The sequence below is a fragment of the Pristis pectinata genome, chromosome 34, assembly GCF_009764475.1.
Source record: "Pristis pectinata isolate sPriPec2 chromosome 34, sPriPec2.1.pri, whole genome shotgun sequence".
Taxonomy (NCBI): Eukaryota; Metazoa; Chordata; class Chondrichthyes; order Rhinopristiformes; family Pristidae; genus Pristis; species Pristis pectinata.
In genome coordinates, this window is record NC_067438.1 from 13160396 (window position 1) to 13183246 (window position 22851).

At 48.7% G+C, this 22851-nt stretch overlaps 1 protein-coding gene across 2 annotated transcripts; it reads left to right on the forward strand.

Moving 5' to 3' along the window:
• Positions 1–9696: 9696 nt before the first annotated feature.
• LOC127585849 (H-2 class I histocompatibility antigen, Q10 alpha chain-like) lies at positions 9697–21849 on the forward strand. Of its 2 annotated transcripts, none has more exons than XM_052043550.1 (7): positions 9697–9868; positions 12691–12954; positions 13640–13915; positions 17103–17378; positions 18578–18706; positions 19172–19201; positions 20757–21849. In XM_052043550.1, exons 1-7 carry the CDS (start codon positions 9784–9786, stop codon positions 20837–20839), a joined length of 1143 nt encoding a protein of 380 aa, XP_051899510.1. In that variant the 5' UTR covers positions 9697–9783; the 3' UTR covers positions 20840–21849. The 2 variants fall into 2 exon arrangements, with proteins under 2 accessions (XP_051899510.1, XP_051899512.1); XM_052043552.1 differs by having other exon boundaries at positions 18581–18706.
• The last annotated feature ends 1002 nt before the right edge of the window (positions 21850–22851 follow it).

Here is a 22851-nt window from a genome sequence, read left to right on the forward strand (position 1 = left end):
CACCACCACCCCCCCACCCCCAAAACCTGGCTCCATCTGCCCGCCACCCCTCACCCTTGCTCAATCCACCTGTCACCTCGTCGCCTCTGTTTTCCCCTCCCCCTCTTTATACCGGCTATCATCCTTCTCCCCTCTTCCTTCTGAAGCAGGGGTTCGAAACGTCGACAATTTTCTTTCTCCCCTACAGATGCTGCTCGACCCGCTGAGTTCTTCCAGCGGTTTAACCTGTTCATTGCCTCAGAATACAGAGTCGTCCTCAACATGTTTCACCAGAAGGAAACTCAGGGTCAAACTCGCGGGACGTGTCTGCATCCGTTCCCTCGTTACAACGGGACTGCCCGCAGAGAAATATCTCCCACGGGAAATTAATTCTCATCGTTGATAGGAAACTGAGGAAAATAATCTGGGACTCTGCATTTCTCGGGTCGTCACAAGGCATCTTACTTTTGCAAGGTCAGCCCGCTAAACCCAGCTTCTAATAAACTTTCAGTTTCAGCCTGAAAGTTTGGTACCAATCCCAGACAGGCTGGTTGCTTTCCCACAGCACAAAGGCCGTTCCCCGTCCCTCCACCTTCTCCCACAGTGCAGTCTGGACTCTGCTGGGTAATTTATTGTTGGCAAACGCTGCAGCGCCTCCACTCCAGACGCGGGAAGGAACCGAACCAGATGCAACAAGGGATCGCTTGAATGGCAGCTGTTGTAACCAATCAGCGGCACCGGATAGTTAGTCAACTGCAGCCACCAACCAACCAAAACGTTGATATGATCAGCTAATGTTATTATTTTGCAGGGTGACGCCTCCCAGCCATTCAGCCGGAGCTGGGAGCGGACCTCTGCTTCACGGGAAATCCTCCGATATTATGTCTTGTGGTTCTCGCACGCTGCTTTTTAGCCGCACTTTAGGACTCAGATCTATGTATTTTCAGACTATGTCTGTGTGCTGCGAGAGGTTCAAGGACTGGCAAATGGCTTTCAATTCGGATAAGGGCGAAGTGTTCCATTTGGGGAAGTTAACCTAGGGCAGGACTTGTACCGGTGAATGGTAGCGCCCAGGGGAGTGTTGTGGAACGGAGAGACCGAGGAGTGAGAATAGAGACACAAGAGAGACTGCAGATGCTGGGAATCTGGAGCAACACACACACACACACACACACACACACACACACACACACACACACACACACACACACACACACACACACACAAAATGCTGGAGGAACTCAGCGGGTCAGGCAGCATCTATGGAGGGAAATGAACAGTCAAAGTTTCGGGCCTTGACCCTTCATCAGGACTGGAAAGGAAGAGGGTAAAAAAGGTGGGGGGGGGGAGATGAGGACACGCAGGAAGGGGATAGGTGAATCCAGGTGAGGGGGGGAAGGTAGGTGGGTGGGGGAGGAGAGGGGCAGTGGGAATGACGTGAGGAGCTGGGAGGTGACAGGCGGAAGAGGCAAAGGGCTGAAGAAGATGGGAAGGCAAGTACCTGGGACCATTGCTGGGGCCAAACTGGGAAGCTTAGGAACGGAGCTGGAAGTCACACTACACAGGATGGCAGCGGAGACGAGTGCCCAGGAAGGACAGTTGGCTGTGGAAGTGAGTCCGGAAGTACGTATATAATTTGCTTAGAGCGGTGTCGCAGGTAGACAGAGTGGTGAAGAAGGCATTTGGCACGCTGGCCTTCATCACTCAGGGCGTTGGTGAGATCACACTCGGAGCACTGTTTACAGTTTTGGTCGCTGGGTTAAAGGAAAGACATCATTAAATTTGGAAAGAGTACAGAGAAGATTTCCGAGAATGTAGCAAGGACTCGAGGGCCTGAGTTATAGGGAGGGGTTGGGCAGGCTAGGACATCTGGGAACGTTTAGAAGGTCATGGACCAATTGTTGGCAAATGGGACTAGTTTGGATGGGGCATCTTGGTCGGCATGGACTGGTTGGGCCGAAGGGTGCATAACTCTCTGCGGCGTTACAGTGCAGCCTCCTCAGGAGGAAACCTACCCAAGAGTCAAAGAGAGATGCAGCATGGAAACAGGCCCTTCAGCCCACCAAGTCTGTGCTGACCATCCATTTACACTAATCCTACATTAATCCCTTTTTTTATTCTCCCCACATTCCCATCAACCCTTCCCCCCCCACCCCCACCGAGATTCCACCCTCAACTACACACGAAGGGCAATTTACAGTGGCCAATTAAACTACCAACCCACGCATCTTTGGGATGTGGGATGAAACCGGAGCACTATGGGAAAACCCATGCGGGAGACCATGAAAGCTCAACGCAAGGTCAGGATTGAGCCTGGGTCTCTGGCATTGTGAGTCAGCAGCTCTACAAGCTATGCCGCTGTGGGCCCAGAGGTTTGCAAGTTGGAAGAAAATTCAAAACTAAAACCTTCAGTATTAATGGTTCAACATCAGCAGTCACGCCCCATTTCTCTCCTACAGCCAGTTGATCAATAGTGAAGATCAAGTTTATTGTCACATGCACAAGTCCGTGTATGCCCGGGTGCAATGGAAAACTTACCTGCAGCAGCATCACAGGCACAGAGCATCAGATAAGCAGCATTCACAAGAAAAACATAAACATAAATTATACACAATTTTTACAAGAAAGGACACAGAACAAAAAAATCCATTGTAGTGCAAAGTGGTCATAGTGTTGCCATTTTAGTGCAAAGTGATCAAAGTGGCTATCTTATTGCTAAGCTGTAGTGATTAGGGTTGTGCCAATTGGTTCAAGAGTTGAATGGTTGAAGTAGCTGTAGTGGTGTGGGGACTTCAGGCTTCTGAACCTCCTGCCTGATGCTAGCTGTGAGAAGATGGCATGGTGGTGATCTTTGACGATGGATGTTGCCTTCTTGAGGTAGTGCCTCCTGCAGATACAGTAATATCTAAAAGAACAACAGCGTTCTGCACAACCCATATGTGGAAATGCGCCATTAAGAAGCAGACAGTCATTATCTACCATGAGTGACCTATCACTGACTCCTGTGTTGCTCCCCTGGTATTAAAGGAAATGATGGCTACAATGAGATTGCCCTACTTCATTATACAGGGATGGCATTGTGGCACTGTAGAACACGTCCTTATTAACTCAAGGTGCAGAAAATGGACATGTAAACATTCTGTAAAGATATTTTGACTTCCACAATGAATAAAGATATCGGTCTATGTTACAAATCATGTTGCCGTGTTCGATTCTGATTAATTTACAACTTTCAATAAACTTTTTTTTTGGCTTTAGCCTGAGCTTAGTAGTGTTATAGAATCATACAGCACAGAAATAGGCTCTTCAGACCAGAGTTCATGCTGACTATCAACTATCTATTTAATTATTTACTAATCCCATATTTTTTTATTCTTTCCATATTCCTGGCAACCTCCCCTCAAATTCTACCATTTACCCACACACTGGAGACAACTTACATTGGATAATTAACCTACTGACTTACATGTCTTTGGGATGTGGGAGGAAACTGGAGCACCTGGAAGGAAACCCACACAGTCACAGGGAGAACGTGCAAACTCCAGACACAGTGTCGGAGGTCGGGATCAAACCTGCGTCACTGGTTCTGTGAGGCAGTGGCTCTACCAGCAGTGTCACCCTCTGTCGAAATGTCAGGGTGGTACGCTGGGTGTCCTACATGTCTTCTGCAGTATGTTTGAGTGTTGTATTGTATCTGCTGTGCCAGGGATATTCTCTTTACCTACAGAGTTTCAGTTTCAGTACGTTGGAGAGGTGGACCATGGAATGAAATCTGAGCACAAATTGGTATGAGTCCATTAACCACTTTTTCTCTGAGCACTGGTAACTCTGAAGGAGCAAGAGTAGTGCAGAGGTGCCATAAATCATTTGTGTGCATCACCATGTAGTGAATTCCCTGCTTTGTGCAACAAGATTTGTAACAGGGAGCAGCTGCTGCAGGTCTAGTTCTCCTAGCTGGGACTGCAATCTCACAAGATAAGCGTCATTTGAGCAATACAACATGGATATAGGTCGCTCAGCCCAACCAGTCCATACCGACCATGGTGGCTACCCAACTAGTCCCAATTTCCTTCATTCAGCCCAAACCCCCCAACCCCGCCCCTCCACATACCCATCCCAAGTTCTTCTTAAATAATACTGTTGTACCTGTCTCAACCACGTCCTCTGGCAGCTCGTTCCATATACACATCACCCTCTGTGTGAAAAAGTTACCCCTCATGTCCCTTTCAAATCTTTCCCCTCTCACCCTAAACCTATGCCCTCTGTTGGTAGATCACCGAGAATTCTGTGCAGGCTTCGGAGAAAGGGCCAGCGTGTGGATTTAGAGGATTGTTCCGATAGAGAGTTGGCAGGGACACAATGGGCCAAATGGCTTTTAGCTCTGATCATTCTGTGTTAGATGGACACAACAAGGGGTGGTAAGGCCAAAGAGGGACCAACAAGAAATATTAATGGTGACAGAGGAAAGAATACTTCATGATTACCTGTGTCTAATAGTGAAGTCTTTCACAGCAAAAGGAATGTAATGAGCTTGTTCAACAGATGATGGTTAATTATCTGTATAGGCAACAACCGCTCATTACAGGGGAGGAGATGCTGTCCCAGAAAACAGACCGTATTGCAATTTTCCATAACATGAAGCCACATTATTGGCACATGATTCAAGAAACGCGAGCTGAAAATAAAAATTGACACATGAATTCCATCAGAGCGAACTTTTATTCTGTATCTCAGATTCTTTGGTAGTGATTTGTGAATTCCATAAGGTTGAATTTCCATTACCTGGACTGCTGTAATCTGTAGTTCACTGTGAGGTGCTTAATACAATAAAATCAGAATACAATAAAAAAAGAGGACTATAGATCAACAATTCGTATTTGAATTGGTTTATTATTGTCACTTGCACCAAGGTACAGTGAAAAACTTGTCTTGTGTACCGTTCGTACGCATTGAGGTAGGACAGGGTAAAAACAATAACAGAGTACAGAGTGAAGTGTCACAGCTGCAGAGAAAATGCAGTGCAGGTAGACAATGAGGTGCAAGGTCATAACAAGGTAGTTTGTCAGGTTAAAGAGTCCATCTCATTGTATAATCTCAATAATTTATAACAGTGGGATAGAATCTGTCCTTGAGCCTGGTGCTATGTGCCCTCAGGCTCCTGTATCTTCTGCCTGATGGTAGAGATGAGAAGAGAGGATGTCCCGGGTGGGTGGGGTCTTTGATTATGTTGGCTGTTTCACCTAGGCAGCGAGAAGTGTAGGCAGAATCCATGGAGGATTGAGCTGTGTCCACAACTCTCTGCAGCTTCTTACAATCCCAGGCAGAGCAGTTGCCATAAGAGGCATTTAGACAGACACCTGAACAGGCAGGGAATGGAGGGATATGGACCATGTGCAGGCAGATGTGCAGTTTAAATTGACATCATGGTCAGTGCAGACAGAGTGGGCTGAAGGTCCTGTTCCTGTGCTGTACTGTTCTATGCTCCAACAGCCACTGTGTGAGGAGAGTGCAAAGAGGGGGTCTTTGCCGCACTTATTTCATGGACTTCAGCTTTCTTTATGAGTTTATTATGCGGCCATTTGTCGATGCATTTTGAAACTCCACAATGTACTTTGCCCTCCCCAACCCCGGCACTTACCTCATCAAAGAACTCGATCGATTTGCAGCCAATCCCCAGGTTACCACAGGGTTCTGTTCCTGAGAACTGCTCGTCACCCGAACTGCTCATGAGTCAGAAACGAACGGACGCAGTGTGTGGGAGCGGGTGGCAGAACCAGTGGTGACGGGGGAGCGAGCAGACATGGGAAGAGTGGACGCCAGCCAGCTTCACTTTTGTTTTATGAATTTACAGAAGTTTATTCACTAAAAGCACTACAAAATGCCATACAGTGTCAAAACTGCAGCAACTAATACAAGAAAGAACTACGCAGACGCAGAACTACATCAGAGAACGCTAAACGAGCGCAAAATGCACTACTTCAGATTAGAATCCTGTTTGCACTGTCCACGACACATGCGATCCCCTGGTGGGGCGCCCACCGATCGTGGGAATCCCCTAGGGTGCCCATGGATACCGGGCGCTGCCTCTCTGAGGACATCTGGGCACGGACGTAAGCCCGGCGGCAGGGGGCCTGGGCGGAACCCACGGCCGCCCGGACCCGCAGACAGCTGGCTTGGAGAGGCTCAGGAGAAGACTGAACAGGAGATCCCGCGAGTGACACCACCCCCCACTACCTCCGCTGCACCATGTGACCATAGATCAGCAGCGCGGGGCTGAAGTGCAGCCAGAACTTGAGCAGCAGCCCCTTCAGACTGGCAAAGAGGGGCTGCGACCCCTCGCGCTCCATGTACACGCGGTACACTGTCTCCTCCTGGCAGGGGTGTCGGTGAACCGACTCAGAAAATGATTGCACAGCACCGCCCCCAGCCGGCCTAGTTGTTATCCCAATTTTAAGTTCCCACTCCTGCCTGCTGCAAAATCACACAGTGCCACAGATTAATTCTGTTAAAACACGTTTATTAGCAGTATACTGCCAGGGAGAATTCTCCTGACTCTGCATGAGAGTCTTTAGTGGAGGTCTCCCCAATACAGAGGGGCAGACATCAATTTATACTGTCCTTGTCACACACACTTAATGAATGCAACTCCACAAGTTTCGATCAGGCTCCTGAGATTCAAATACAGACATCGCACTCATTGTTCAGTATAAATGATTTACAATGAAGAGATTCAAAGACAGGTATCACACTCATTGTTCAGGACAAACCTCACACTTACTGTTTAATATAACCATCACCCTTATTGTTTAGTATAATTGGCTTGCAATCAAGTTGCGGACACAGTAATTACCACCTAGTCCTGAGTCAGGGGTTTGCTTGCATGGTTTTTTCTTGGCCTATGAACAACAGCATGCCATATGCCACCCTCACTACCCTAACCGCCTGTGTTAGTGAACTATGAGCTTACACCCCAAGGTCTCTCTGTACATCAACCCTCCTAAGGTCCCGGCAATTTATCACATGCGTCCTGCCAGTATTTGACTTCCCAAAATGTAGTAACTCTGACTCGTCTGGATTAAATTCCATCTGCCACTGTTACACCCAACTTTCTAGCTGATAATACTATTGATAAGACTATTGAATGGCTCCCTTATACGATGAGATGGACTATGACCTCACGATTTACCTTGTTGTGACCTTGCACCTTATTGCACTGCACTCTCTATGTAGCTGTGACGCTTTACTCTATACTGTTATTGTTTTTACCTGTACTACCTCAATGCACTCTGTACTTACTCAATGTAACTGCACTGTGTAATGAATTCACCTGTACGATCGGTATGCAAGACGAGTTTTTCACTGTACATCAGTACAAGTGACAATAATATACCAATACCAATAGTTATATATACAGTCACAATTTCTTAACCCTTTACTTCCTCAGCCTGACTGGCTCAGTGAGTGACGGTGAGCCTGCTCAGTGTTCCCAGCTCTGCTCCGCTCCACCCAGCCCCTGATTGTTGTGGCTTGGGACAGGGTGTAGGGGGGCTGGGTATGGGGAGAGAAGTAAGGTGGAAGAAACCTCTTCCCACCCACCAGATACCTGCAGCCAGTGAATCCATCCCCGTCCATCCCGCCAGTCTCCCAAACGCCCATCCCTGTGTACCGGCTGTACGTATGTCGGGTGTTTGTAACCCGGGGAGGGCATGTGGTTAACCAGTGGCAGCTGGTCAGTAGGAATGAGCTGGGCACGGCTCTCTCCAGCCTGTACCCATGACGCTAGCCAGGAACACAGCAGCGTCAACCCGAAATGTTAACTGCTAACTGCTTCCAGCGTAAGAACACGAGAAGCAAAGAAACAAACTGCTGGAGGAACTTAACAGGTCAGGCAGCGTCTCGGTCTTGATACTGGGTCTCAGCCCCAAACATCCACCATCTCTTTGCCTCCACAGATGCTGCCTGACCCACTGAGTTCCTGCAGGTTTGTTTTTGTTTTGCCCCAGATCCCATCATCTGCAGTTTCTTGCATCTCCATAAGAAAGTAGCCACAGGAGGAGGCTGCTCGGCCCCTCAAAACTGTTCTACGATTGCTCTACCAGCCAGCATAGATGATGGGCCTCGAATGCCTGCTCCTGTGTCCATATGGAATTATGGCCAATTTCTTTGCAGCTTCAGCCCTGACTTCCCCCAGCTATCCAAGATGCATGCAGTCTGGATCAGGTGAACTTACTACAGACACAAGAAACTGCAGCTGTTGGAATCTGAAGCCAAAGAAATACGAGCTGCTGGAGGAACTCAGCAGGTCAGGCAGCATCTGTGGAGGGAAACCGGCAGTCAACGTTTTGGGTTGAAACCCTTGATCCAGTCTCGTTGAGGTTTCAGGTCGAGATCCTTCATATGGACTTCCAGCTGAAGAGTCTCGACCCGAAATGTCGACTGTCTGTTTCCCTCCACAGATGCTGCCTGACCTGCTGAGTTCCTCCAGCAGCTCGTTTTTTGCTCCAAGTGAATCCACTACTTAAATGCTCCTATTATTTCCATCATTTATATGTGAGCCTGTCTAACTTTCGTTAATCAACTTTGGGAGCATCTCAAACGTCATTGTCTGGGTGCTCCTGATGTCAAGAGTCCATCTCATCATTGAACGGTTCCCTTACACGATAAGATGGACTCTTGACCTCACAATCTGCCTTGTAATGACCAGGCACAGTAGTGTAGTTGTTAGCATGATGCCATTACAGCGCCAGCGACCCTGGTTCAATTCCGGCTGCTGTCTGTGAGGATTATGTACGTTCTCCCCGTGTCTGCGTGGGTTTCCTCCGGGTGCTCCGGTTTCCTCCCACATTCCAAAGATGTACGGGTTAGAAAGTTGTGGGCATGCTATATTGGCGCCGGAAGTGTGGCGACACTTGCGGGCTGCCCCCAGAACACGCTATGCAAAAAATGCATTTCACTGTGTGTTTCGATGTACATGTGACTAATAAAGGTATCTATCTTATCGTCTACCTGCACTACACTTCCTCTGTAGCTGTGACAATTTACTCTGCATTCTGTTATTGTTTTACCCTGTACTACCTCAATGCACTGGGTAATGAGTTAATCTATACGAACGGTATGAAAGACCAGATTTTCACTATACCTCAAGAACAAGTGCCAGTAATAAACCAATCCCAATCCCAATAAACATTGCTATCATCTGCCACCTTGAGGTTTGAAATTTGTCCTAAACAATGAGTGTGATACCTGTCTTTGAATCTCTTCATTGTAAATCAATTATACTGAACAATGAGTGCGATGTCTATCATTGCTAACATCTCCTTCCACCACCACCCCTGGCAGCATGTTCCAGTTACCTAGCACTCTCTTAGTAAAACAAAACTTGCCCACACATCTTTAAACATTCCCCCTCTCACCTTAACACTATGTCTGCTAGTATTTGACATTTCTGTTCTGGGAAAAAGACTCTACTGCTCTTCTACACTTCTATCAGGACGCCCCTAAGCCTCCGACACTCCAGAAGAAACCTGTGAGTCCAACCTCTCCTCAGAGCTAAAAACCTCTAATCCAGGCCACATGCCAGTGAACCTCTCCGGTTGCTCCGTGCTTTCTCAAACTGTTTGTGTCAAGGCTGCCTAGTAACTGGTGATCAGTTCTGTTAAACCTCTAATTGGCTGCTTGCATTGGACAAGCCAATGATTCGTTGCTTATTTCCGGCTTTGCACCGAGCTGGAGGAGATTCGTGTCGTGGAGTGAAATGCGGTTAATTTTTTTCAAAAAAGTTTTTTTATGTTTCCTTGAACGTTAATGTTAGCCCTTCTCGGGGCATTGGGTTGGAGAATGTTGTTAATACTTTGTGTCCTCTGTCTATCCATTCGCTGGGTCTGTGCAGGTAAGTGGAGATTTCATTCCTCCAGCCCCCACTTCTGTCCTGGGAAACAACTCCAGGATCGTTTCCAGACTCCGGCCGCAGTTTGAAAGGGGTGATGTTTAACTCCATCTCGATAAACCCACTCCGGTGAAGGAGCCCTGTGCAAGTCCCCTGACTGACGACAAGGGCGCATAATTACGGCCCCGGGTCCCGGGGGGGGGGGGGGGGGTGTTGGTTGAGGAACAGATAACATTAAAAACGCTCCGTTTTAACTTCGTTTGGGAGCTACAGGGAAGGGGTGTGATCTGCACCTTTCCAGTGTTGGCCGAGGTCCATTATAGCTGAGCAGAGGCCCGTCGACCATGGAGAAAGCATACAGCGCTTCCTTCCTGCCCCGTGTTAACACAGAACACTACAACACAGTGCAGGCCCTTCCGTCCACAATGTTGTGCCGACATTTTATCCTGCTCTAATATCTATCTAACCCTTCCCTCCCACATCGCCCCCCCCCATTTCTCTATCATTCATGTGTCTAAGAGCCTCTTAAAGGTCCCTAATGTATCTTCCCCTACAACCTCTGCTGGCAGTGCGTTCCACACACTCACCACTCTCTGTGTAAAAAAAACTTATCCCGATGTCCCCCTTATACCTTCCTCCAATCACCTTAAAATTACTTCCACTAGTGTTAGCCATTGTCTCCCTGGGAAAAAGTCTCTGACCATCCATTCGATCTGTGTCTCTTATCATCTTGTACACCTCTATCAAGTCACCTCTCATCCTCCTCCTCTCCAAAGAGAAAAGCCCGAGCTCACTCAACCTACCCGGGCTGTTCACGGTGCTGGGCCCGTCTCCCTCTGCTGTTTCCCTGGAGGGAAACAAATGACCCTGCTTGCAGACCGCTGCCGTCCCCCTCCAAGTCCAAACTTTTTTGGAACCCGGTGTTTGGGTCACTCCAGCCGCATCACCTCAAAAAATCATAAAAGCTGAGCTGTGGTGGAACAGGTGGAACTGCCGCTTCACTGCACCGTGGACCCCGGTTCAATGCCCACGTCCGGTGCTGTGTGTACTGTTTGCATTATGCCTTATAGTCAAACTCATCCTCCCAAGCCTCGACTCCCGATTCCCTACATGCCTCAAACCCCGATCATATATCTACCTCACTTTAAATACTTCTCAGCTCCAGAACTCCCAAAAAAAATGGTAATCTGCCCCCACAACCTCTGCCGGCAGTGCGTTCCACGCACCCACCACTCTCTGTGTAAAAACACTTACCCCGATATCCCCCTTATACCTTCCTCCAATCACTTTAAAATTATGTCCCCTCGTGTTAGCCATTATCGCCCTGGGAAAAAGTCTCTTGACTGTCCACTCGATCTATGCCTCTTATCATCTTGTATACCTCTATCAAGTCACCTCTTATCCACCTCTCCGAAGAGAAAAGCCCTAGCTCACTCAATCTATCCTCATAAGACATGCTGTCCAATCCAGGCAATATCCTGGTAAATCTCCTCTGCACCCTCTCTAAAGCTTCCACATCCTTCCTATAATGAGGCGACCAGAACTGAACACAATACTCCAGGTGTGGTCTAACCAGAGTTCTACAAAGCTGCAATATCACCATGTGGCTCTTGAATGTAAATTGTATACAAGTTGTACGAGGTAGTGAAGAGAAAAAAATAGATGTGCAAAAACAAGACATTAGTGCACAAAAAAGAAACAGAGACAAGTGCATGATAATGCAAGAGGTGGTCTGTAGTGTCCCATTGCTGAGGTAGGGTTAGGGTTGTGCAGGTCGGTTCAAGAACCTGATGGTTGTAGGAAAGTAGCTCATTCTGAACCCAGTGGTGTGGGACTTCAGGCTTCTGTACCTCCTGCCTGACCATAGCTGTGAGAAAGAGGGCATGGCCTGGATGGTGGGGATCCTCGATGATAGATGCCGCCTTTCTGGAGGCAGCGCCTCCTGTAGATGCTGTCAGTGGTGGGGAGAGCTGTGCCCGTGCTGGACTGGGCTGTGTCCACCACTCTCTGCAGCCTCTTGTGTTCCTGTGCATTGGAATTGCCGTACCAGGCCGTGATGCAATCAGTCAAGATACCTTCAACAGTGCATCTGTAGAAATCTCATAGTGTATTTGGTGACATGCCAAACTCCTTAAGTTTCTCAGAAAGTAGAGGTACTGGCGTGCCGCCTTCATGGTTGTATCTGCCTGCTACGATAGGTCATCCGGGATGTTAACGCCCAAGAATTTCAAACTGCTTTCTCTCTCCACCCTGACCCACCACTGCGAACTGGCACGTTGTCTCCCCACTTAAGATACTCTTTGAGATTACCCGCCCCCACCTCAAACTGCATTCTAGATTGCAGTCACCCTCTGGGTGAAAACATTTTCTTAAGATCCCTTCTCAACCTGTCACTTCTCTTCTTAAATCTATGCTGTCTACTTTAGACGCCTTTGTAATGGCGAAAAGCTTCCTATTATCTACCCTCTCATAATTTGGCACACCTCTATCAAGTCTCCCCTCAACCTCCTCCTCTCCAAAAAGACGGACACAGTCTCTCCAGTCTCTCCTCGTAACCGGAACACTTCACCCCAGGCAACGTCCTGGGGAATTTCCTCTGCACCCTCTCTGGTGCTACCTCATACACCCTGTAGTGTGGAGACTAGAACTGAACACATTCCCTTCTACCTGTCTGCTTTTAATGATTTTCGTCAAGCAAGCATTGAGTTGAAGATGTGAGCTTTGTCTGCTCATCACTGGGGACTGGTGGGGGAGGAGAGATGTGGGAGGGGTATTGCCGTGATGTGTGATCCCATTATGAAGCTGGGTTGTGTTGTGTTTGGCAGAGACACACTCATTACAATACTTTTACACCTCGATGGCCGGAAATGTGGATTTTCCTGAGTTTGTTCACGTCGGACTTTTGGACGATGTCCAGATAACTTACTTTGACAGCAACATTGAGAACGACATCTCACGACAGCCGTGGATGGACAGAGAACTGGACGGTGACTACTGGAAGAAGGAGACCCAGAGACTTATCAATCGACACAAGCTGTCCATGGCCAACCTCCAGATAGCGATTCAGCGAACAAACATCAGCAGGACAAGTGCGTGTATCCTAGTGCTCGTAGAGTGACCTGGTTTCACACTGCATGCATTGTGTAATGATGTGCAGACACACGTTGGGAGTGTAACACGGTGTGTAATGGGAGTGGGCGACCATGTTGGGAGGTTAACCCAGGGGTGTAATGGAGAGAGGACAGTGATACTGGGAGTGCGAAGGGTGGGAAATGGTAAGTGGACAAGCGTGACCCAGGGTGTGTTATAGTGAGCGGACAGCCATGTTGGGAATGTAATGAGAGTGGTGTTTGACGCAGAGTGCATAATGGGAGTTACAGCCATGTTCGGAGTGTAATGGCTGGGTTACAGTGAGTGGGTGGCCATGTGTGAGTGTAATGGGTGGGTAATAGTGGGTGGCCATGTGTGAGTGTAATGGGTGGGTAATAGTGGGTGGCCATGTGTGAGTGTAATGGGTGGGTAATAGTGAGTGGGCTTTGTGGGAGCGTAATGGGTGGGTAATCATGAGTGGATGGCCGTGTGGGAGTGTAATGGGTGGGTAACAGTGTGTGGGAGTGTAATGGGTGGGTAATAGTGAATGGATGGCAGTGTGAGAGCGTAACGGGTAGCAATGGTGAATGGACGTCCATGTTGAGTGCATGCCCCGGGGTTCCATGGACTCGTACAGGATGTGTGCGAGTTGGGGCCGGGTTCTGACAGTTTCTCTGTCTCCAGGGCTGAACTATCTGCAATACACCTCCGGCTGCCGGGTGTCAGACGATGGGATGGTGAGCGGGGTCCGCCAGTACGCCTTCAATGGCCAAGACCTGATCAGCTTTGACCTTGAGCATTCCACCTGGGTCACCACTTCCCCCATTGCGTTGGAAACGAGGGACAAGTGGAACAGAGACAACGCCAACAACCTCTACAAGAAACATTACACGGAGAAGATCTGCGTCGAGTGGCTGAGGAAGTACCTCAAGTACGGAGCCCAGACGCTGTCTCGCAGAGGTAGGTCAGGCGAAACGCACGCCTTCCGGCCACCTCCCCCCTTGCTGCCAACGCTCTCCCGCGTGTTCCAGCCCAACCCCTAACTCCGTGGGGTTGTTCCCAACTGGAACCAGCAGCTCAGGTCACGAGGAAAGGTGACAGGATCCGTTTTCATTCAACGAACCACCATGCTAAAGTCGCTCCGCGCTGTAATAAAGCAAAGACTAACAGAACCAAGGAGCGTACAAGACAAGCACTTTATTTTTCTTTCACTAGCGGGAGCGAGGGATACAGAGAAAGAGTAAACAGTGTAACCCGAGCTCTGTATTGATCCTCACTCGAAGATTCACATGCCAGGGTCCCTCTTTCATACTTATAAAGCAAAGAAGCCTATGTGCTGTTTCACATACCAAGCTATGCTAACAATTATTTTTTCTTAATTAGAATGATTTACTCCTTCCTTCATTATCCATTATTTTCTTATCTTTAAGCACTTTGCAACATGATGAACTGCTGCTGGGTTACAATCTGAAGTCACAGACAGCTCCAGGCTCCGAGGATAACTGCTTATCGCAACCAGCTCGCAAAGACAAGGGATACGCCTTTAACTACCTCTTTGATTTACACAGGACACCTGGACATCATGCATCTCTACTATAGTCCTGCCGTGGTTAGGCCACAGCAGCTGGATAACATTAACCCTTACATTCTCTGTTACTTTTACAACCAGACCTGCTCCCCAGAGTTGAGGAGATCCACAACTCTCGAGGGGCTTTTCTAGAAGCCAAGGAAAGTCTGTGACATGTCATCAGTGGCACAGAGGTTTGTTTGCTCGATGAGTAGATCACAGGCAGGGTGTGGAGGATTTGGAGAGGGTGCAGAGGAGGTTCACCAGGATGCTGCCTGGATTAGAGGGCAGGAGCTATAAGGAGAGGTTGGACAAACTTGGGTTGTTTTCTCTCGACAGTCAGAGGCTGAGGGGAGACCTGATAGAAGTTCATACAATTATGAGATGCATAGATAGGGTGGACAGTCAGAATCTGTTTCCCAGGGTAGAAATGTCAAGTACCAGAGGGCATACTTACTTGATGCTCAGTGCCTGTGATGCTGCTGCAAGTAAGTTTTTCATTGCACCTCTGCATATATGCACTTAGGCAGATGACAATAAATTTGACTTGTGAGACATTCAAAGTGAGAGGGGCAAAGTTCAAAGGAGACGTGTGGGGCGAGTTTTTTTTTAACGTGGAGAATGGTGGGTGCCTGGAACGGGCTGCCAGGGGTGGGGTTTAAAAGGCTGTTAGATAGACACATGAATATGCAGGGGATGGAGGGTTATGGATCTTGTGCAGGCAGAAGAGATAATAGTTTAGTTCGGCATTGTGTTCGGTGTAGACATTGTGGGCCGAAGGGCCTGTTCCTGTGCTGTACTGTTCTGTGTTCTGTGAGTAATCTTCAAAATACGTGCTGCCTGGAAAGCATTAGGAGACATAAGAGATTCTGCAGATGTTGGAATCTGAAGCAATACACAAAAAGTGCTGGAGGAACTCAGCAGGTCAGGCAGCATCCACAGAGGGAAATAAACGGTCGACGATTCGGGTCGAGACCCTTCATCAGGACTCCACCTGATTCATTAGTCCCAATGAAACGTTGACCGTTTATTTCCTTCCATAGATGCTGCCTGACCTGCTGAGTTCCTGCAGCACTTTTTGTGTGTGTCGGAAAGCATTTGGTGGTGTCTGTTATGTGAGAATTAATTGCAGTCATTTGTGCAGAGGAGATTTACCAGGATGCTGCCTGGATTGGAGATCATGTCTTCTGAGGATAGGTTGAGTGAGCTGGGGCTTTTCTCTTTGGGGAGAAGGAGGATGAGAGGAGACTTGATAGAGGTGTACAAGATGATAAGAGGCATAGTTCGAGTGGACAGTCAGAGACTTTTTCCCAGGGCGACAATGGCTGACACGAGGGGGTATAATTTTAAGGTGATTGGAGGAAGATATGAGAGGCTGTTTTGGAGTGTTATAGGTCGGTAATAGAGAATGGATGGCTGTGTGGGAAGATATAAGGGGGATGTCAGGGGTAATTTTTTTACACTGAGAGTGGTGGGTGCGTGGAACGCACTGCCTGCAGAGGTTGTGGGGGCAGATACATTAGGGATACTTAAGAGACTCTCAGATAGACACATGAATGATAGAGAAATGGAGGGTGATGAGGGAAGAGTTAGATAGATCTTAGAGCAGGATAAAATGTTAGCACAACATTGTGGGCCGAAGGGCCTGTACTGTGCTGTAATGTTCTGTGTTCTGTTTACTTTCCAAGTGCTTTCCTATTGAACTGCTTTGAGATAAATTACTATGAAGCATGCATTGAATGATCTGGAGATTCCTACTGCAAAGAAGCAGGCCATTCAGCCCAGCATGCCTATGCAGGCTCTTTGAGTGAGCTATCCAATTAGTTACCTTGCTCTTTATCTTTGGGCTGCAATTTTTTGTTTGTCGGTGGCCTAAATCTTGCGACTAATAATCAAACTGAGCAACAGTGGGAACTGGTGAGAGTTCACCTTCAGCAGATCTTATTCGATCCAGTTGCATCTGTCCAATCATGGCACTGTTTCACGCTATGTTAAAAGCTCATCAGCATTAGAGCAGGTGGTGCTAATGGTGGCTGAACCTACCTGCAAATATTTGTCCTCTGTTGCTCAGGCAGTGAACCTCTTGCCTGTAATCCAGAAAGCCATGGGTTCAAACCCGACTGTGGGACCGGAACTCATAATCTCGGCCGGAGTACTACAGGAGTGCAGCATTGGTAGTAAAGCTATTTTATTCTCTGCACATTCACATAACTCCCCTCCCCAAGGATTCTACCAATCATCGACACACCAGGGGCAATTTACAGTGGATAATTAACCTGCCGTCATGCACGCCTTTGGGACGTGGGAGGAAACTGGAGCACCCGGGGGAACCCACACGGTCACAGGAAGAACGTGCAAACTCCACGCACATAGCGCCGGAGGTCGGGATCGAACCCGGGTCTCTGGGGCTGTGAGGCAGCAGCTCTACCCGCTGCGCCACCGTGCTACTGTAGAATGTGCAAATGTGCACTTAGGAGGCCTTGGCGCGCGTGCTCTCTGTCTCTTCCTCTAGGCATGGATGTTGGGCTGCAGGGCCTGTTTCACGCTGTACCATTCTATGACCTGTGACTTCTCCCTCAGCTGTTCCAGAGGTGCTGGTCTACTCCAGGAAAACTCCAGATGGTCAAAACCTCGCTCTCCATTGCCTGGCCACTGGCTTTTACCCACGCACCATCAACGTGACCTGGTTCAGGGACGGCCAACCTCTGCCCCCGCACGCAAGCTCTAGCATTTTACCAAACCACGACAACACCTACCAGATAAAGGTATCCCTGCTGTTGGAGCCTGGCGAGAGGCGGGAGCATGCCTGCCACGTGCAGCACAGCAGCGTGCCGGAAGGAGTGACTGTTGTCTGGGGTAAGAACAGGATGAGGAATCAGTAATGTGAGTTGAAGGGGTGGTGTGGGTGTAAGGTATTGGTATTTGTATTGGTTTATTATTCTCACACGTACCAAGATACCGTGAAAAGCGTTTTGATATGTGTGCCATCCATCCCAGTCATTCTATTACACAAGTACATCTAGATGGTAGAAGGAAAACAGAATGCAGAATATAGTGTTGCAGTTACAGAGAAAGTGCAGTACAGGCAGACAATAAGGTGCAAGGGCCACGACGAGGTAGATGGTGAGGTCAAGAGTCCATCTTTGAGCGTTTGAGAGATCTGTTCAAGAGTCTGATATATAGTGGGATGGAATCTGTCCTCGAGCCTGGTGGTACGTGCTCTCAAGCTTTTGTATCTTCTGCCCGACGGGAGAGGGGAGAAGGGAGAATGTCCGGTGTGGGTGGGGTCCTTGATTAGGTCGGCTGCTTTCCCGAGGCAGCGGGAAGTGTAGACGGAGTCCACGGAGGGGAGGCTGGTTTCCGTGATGTGCTGAACTGTGTCCACGATTCTCTGCAGTGTCTTGCGGTCACAGGCAGAGCAGTTGCCACACCAAGCCGTGAGGCCTCTGGATTGGATGCTTTCTATGGTGCATCGATTTTAAAAATTGGCAAGCATCACCGGGGACATGCTGAATTTCCTTAGTCTTCTGAGGAAGCAGAGGCGCTTGTGTTCCTTCTTGGCGGTGGTGTCAGTGTGGCCAGAGCTGGGCAACTTGGTGATATTTATGCCCAGCTCTCAACCTTCTACCAGCACCCATTGCTCAAGGAGTTCTCCAGTGGCAAGACCACAGCTGTGCAGGGAGGGGGAAGACGGTCAGGAGTGTGGGATGTGTGGGCAGGTGTGGACCTCAGGATGGTCGGTTGTCTCTCCTGGTGCCACGTTCAAGGATGTCCCTGAAGAGCTGGGCGGTAGTCTCTCCGGGGAGGGTGAAGAGCCAGTGCCATAGCGGTGCAGATGTTGGAGCTGGTTCCCAACAGCCTCGGGATTCGACCCTGACTTTGTGGGCTGCGCGGAGAGGGACTGGCCAGATTGTTCTACTGTTGAGTTGGTGTGGACTGGCCTCCTCCTATGCTGCAATCCTTCCACAATAATCCCTAGTAAGGGGCGGCAAGAGTGCGGGCGGACTGTTGGTTGCTGTACGGTGGTCTGGCAATGATTCTCTCCTTGTTTTAAGTAGACCAGTATGGTGTTGCTGTGTCGTGGATTGTCGGCATCGTTTTGATAATTGGCATTGTGCTGGTGGCTGTTATTGCCTTGATGTACAGACGAGAAAGAATGAAATGCACCGCCTGCTTATCCAAGGGTAAGACAGCATTCTGTATTCCAGCATTCATGCCAGGGTCGTGAACAGGCCTCTCATAATTGGTGCATGGTTTTAACGTGAAACACTTCACAGCCTGTGTGTTGAGATGTCAGCAGCCAAATTTTAGGCTGCAGAATTGCATGGAAATCGAGCAGAGATGATGATCGAGAGTCTGTCACAGAGACGTACAGCAGCGACACGGGCTATTCGACCACCAAGTCCACACTATCCATCAAGCGCTCCCTCATTTCCCTGTCCTGCGGGGCAGGGCTCCCTCAGTTATCACCCTCCAACAGTGCTGGGTATGATTAGACCTCAAGGATGAGTTCTGGAATGTGACGTAGTTGTGGAACTGTCTGGCCGCATTTAGATGAAAATGTTTGAAGCACTTTACTACAGAGTCTCTGGCAATGTTTTCATGGTGACATTTCTCAACAACTGACCTGTGCGTCTTCCTTTGTTTAGGATCTACTGGGACTAACTCTCCACTGTCAGGTCAGTACCATCAGACCGCGAGTACCACGGAGTGGAAAATTTGGTTCCTGGGATGGATCACAGCATTGGGGAGGGGTAGAGGAGCATTGAGGGGTGGGCGAGGGATGGAGTGTGGGGCTGGAGGTGGCGAGGCAAGACTGTGAGGCTGAGGGCAGGTGAGACGCAGAGCGGGACGGAGGGGAAACGCACAGAATGGTGAATGGGAAGCGCTGGATAGTTCTTGGGCAGCATCGGCACGGATTTAATGGGCTGAATGGCCTCCTTTCATGCTGTACCTATTGTGTGATAGTTTGAAGGTTTGGGAGAGTAGCTGGGGAGGAGGCAGAGCGTGTAGAGGAAGAACTGCCACCTGAATGGTACAGTTCACTGATAGAGAGCGGAACAGCGGTGACCCCAGAGTGAGGATAGCACGGAAACAGGCCCTTCAGCCCAACTCGTCCATGTTGACTTAGATTCACATCTAAGCTCGTCCCAGTTGCCTGTGTTTGGCCCATGTCCCTCTAAACCTTTCCTATCCATGTACCTGTCCAAGTGTTCTTTAAATGTTGTTAATGTACCTGCCTCAACCACTTCCTCTGGCAGCTCGTTCCATATATGGACCACTCTCTGGGTGAAAAAGTCACCCCTCAGATATCTCCCCTTTCATCTTAGACCTTTGCCCTCCAGTTCTTGATTCCCCAACTCTGCGGAAAAAGACTGTGTGCGTTCACCCTATCTACGCCCCTCATGATTTTATACACCCTGTATAAGATCACCCCTCGTTCTCCCATGCTCCAGTGAATAAAGTCCTAGCCTGCTCAACCTCTCCCTGTAACTCAGTCCCTCGAGTCCTGGCAACATCCTAGTAAATCCCGTATTCTTTCCGGCTTAATGGCATCGTTCCCACAGCAGGGCAACCAAAACCGAACACGGTATACAAAATAAAGCCTCGCCAACGTCTTGTACCTGGAGAGACCCCTCCTTCTCCCCTGAAGTCACAGAGACCTCAGGGTGAGACAGGTTCCTGGCCAAGTTCATTCCCCAAATCCAGGCACAGTAGTGTAGCGGTTAGCGTAAAGCTATTACAGCACCGGTGACCCGGGTTCAATTCCCGCAGCTGTCTGTAAGGAGTTGGTACATTCTTCCTGTGTGTCTGCATGGGTTTTCTCTGGGTGCTCCGGTTTCCTCCCACATTATGAAAAGATGTATGGGTTAGGAAGTTGTGGGCATGCTATGCTGGCGCTGGAAGCGTGGCGACACTTGTGGGCTGCCCCCAAAACACTCTATGCAAAAGATGCACTTCACTGTGTGTTGCGATGTACGTGTAACTGATAAAGAGATCTTATCGTATCTTAAATCCCATGGGACAGATCTTACTAACACCGAGGCATGTAACACTGTCTTGAGGCGCAGTGACAAAGGATAAATACGAAGTGTTTAGCACCACTGCTCTGTGCAAACTTTGTGTGTGTAACAAAAGCATGTTCTTTAGGGTTCATTTCTTAACATCACAAATTGCTGCTTTATTATAAATTTTGCCCAGAATCTTCACTCATCTTGTGATTTTGTGTTTTAGATTCTGACAGTGATCAGCCGTGGCAGAAAATAGCAACCGAAGGACAAGATAGCAAGGGTGAGAAAGACAAAATGCTTGTGTAACCAGGCCTCTGACTACAGACTCTGCTCGATCATACCTCTCCATGTGTAATCAAGAAGGGGGAATGAATTGTCCACAGATTCCTAAATAAGATTTCATCTTTAATCGCCTTCCACGCCTTGTGGGCACACTTCTGTTTGGAAGAATGTTGTGGGATCATGGAGTCATACAGCACAGAACCAGGCCTTTTGGCCCGGAGGATCCGTGACGACCATCAACCATGCATTTACGTTACTCCCATCTTATTGTCCCCGCATTCTCCTCAACTCCCCCCTGTCTCTACCACTCACACCAGTCTGTGAGAATCCCAGTTTTTTTTTCATTCTTCCCATATTCCTGGCAACTTCCCCTGAAATTCTACAATTTTCCTGCACACTACAGACAATTCGCTGCGGCCAATTAACCTGCAAACCCGCACGTCTTTGGCATGCGGGAGGAAACTGGAGCACCCGGGGGAAACTCACACGGTCATAGGGAGAACGTGCAAACTCCACACACAGGCAGCACCGGAGGTCAGGATTAACCTGGGTCACTGGAACTGCAAGACAAAAGCCCTACTATGCTCCATCCCCTGACGTCTTGGGGCTCAGATTTATGACTGACCAAATGGCCCTGGCGAACAATGACCCTGAGTCAGCGCTCCTACCCCTTATCCAGAGATCCTCTTCAGCAAACTGGTCTTTGCTGCCCCTGTGATCCCTCACATTTTGCTTGCCGTTGGCCGGAGGGAATCACGTGACCTTGCTTGGGTCAGGGTGAGGGGTATGGTGGTAACCAAGGTAATTCAGCTCTTTCAGGGTGTATGGGTGGACTTCAACTGGGTCTAACAGATTGGCATCATCTCCTGAAAAGGAACGTTGCTAACTATTAGGTCCGGTGTAAAAACAAACTTGTAAAATATTTCTATGGTACATTATCAGGGTTACCATTGTGGTGCATGATTTTGTAAAATGTGTTGTAAATATTTTTACTTGATTTGCTACAAATACTAATAAAATCTATTAATGACAGAGGTGGGATATGACTGCTTGGAAATGCATCTTCGCTGCATCATTCTTTCCCTTCAAATGGGATTTCCGCACTATTGCTGCTCCAACTGCTTGCTGAATCCGTGAAGCAAAGCTGGCTTCTGTGCGGGAAAAGCAAAAAAAAGCAATCTGAAATAAAGTCAGACAATGGGGCTGGAAACACACAGAAGGTCAGGCAGCATCTGTGGAGAGAGAAACACATCAGGTTTCAGATCCGGGAACCTTCATCCAAGCAGAGAAAGAGAGAAGAGAGTAAGAGAAAGTGGGGAGGGGTGTCATAGAGTCTTACTGCAGGGGAACAGGCCATTCAGCCCACTGTCCGTGCTGACCAGTGGGCACTCATCTATATTAATCCTGTCTCTCAGCGCTTGGCCCACAGCCTGCTATACCTGGCCAATTCAAGTGCTCATATAGACATTTCTTAAATGCTGTTAGCAATTCTGCATCCGCCACTCTCTCAGGCAGTGTGTTCCATGGGTAGAACACAGGGAATATCTCCGATAGGTTGAGACCAAATGACTTAAATTGGCAGTACACAGCAGATTATGCTGCTTTATCTGCATAGCGTGTTGCCAATAACAGGGCTGTGGGGCATGCCCAGCAGGACAAGGTACATACATAGGAAAAAGAACAACTGAGCCAAAAGGATGAGGCATGGGAACAGATGGCTGTGGCACAGGTAGAAAGAAAGAGCGAGTTACCTGGGGCTGGGGTATTCAGTATTGAGTCAGGAAGGCTGCAGTGTGCATAGTGTTGTTCCTGGAGTTTATGCTGGACTTGTGTATTGTGAAGGGTCACGGTTGGCACGTGACACCACTGACCACCTGGTCGAAAGCCACATCACTGTCAATCAAGGTCTGGATTCACCCACCCATTAGTGCACACACTTGACCATTGGCTTCTGTAAACACCTTTGTACCTGACCTTGGGCGATTGGCTTGTTTAAACTACCAGGGCTGGGACCACCCAGCCCTCCCAGCACTATA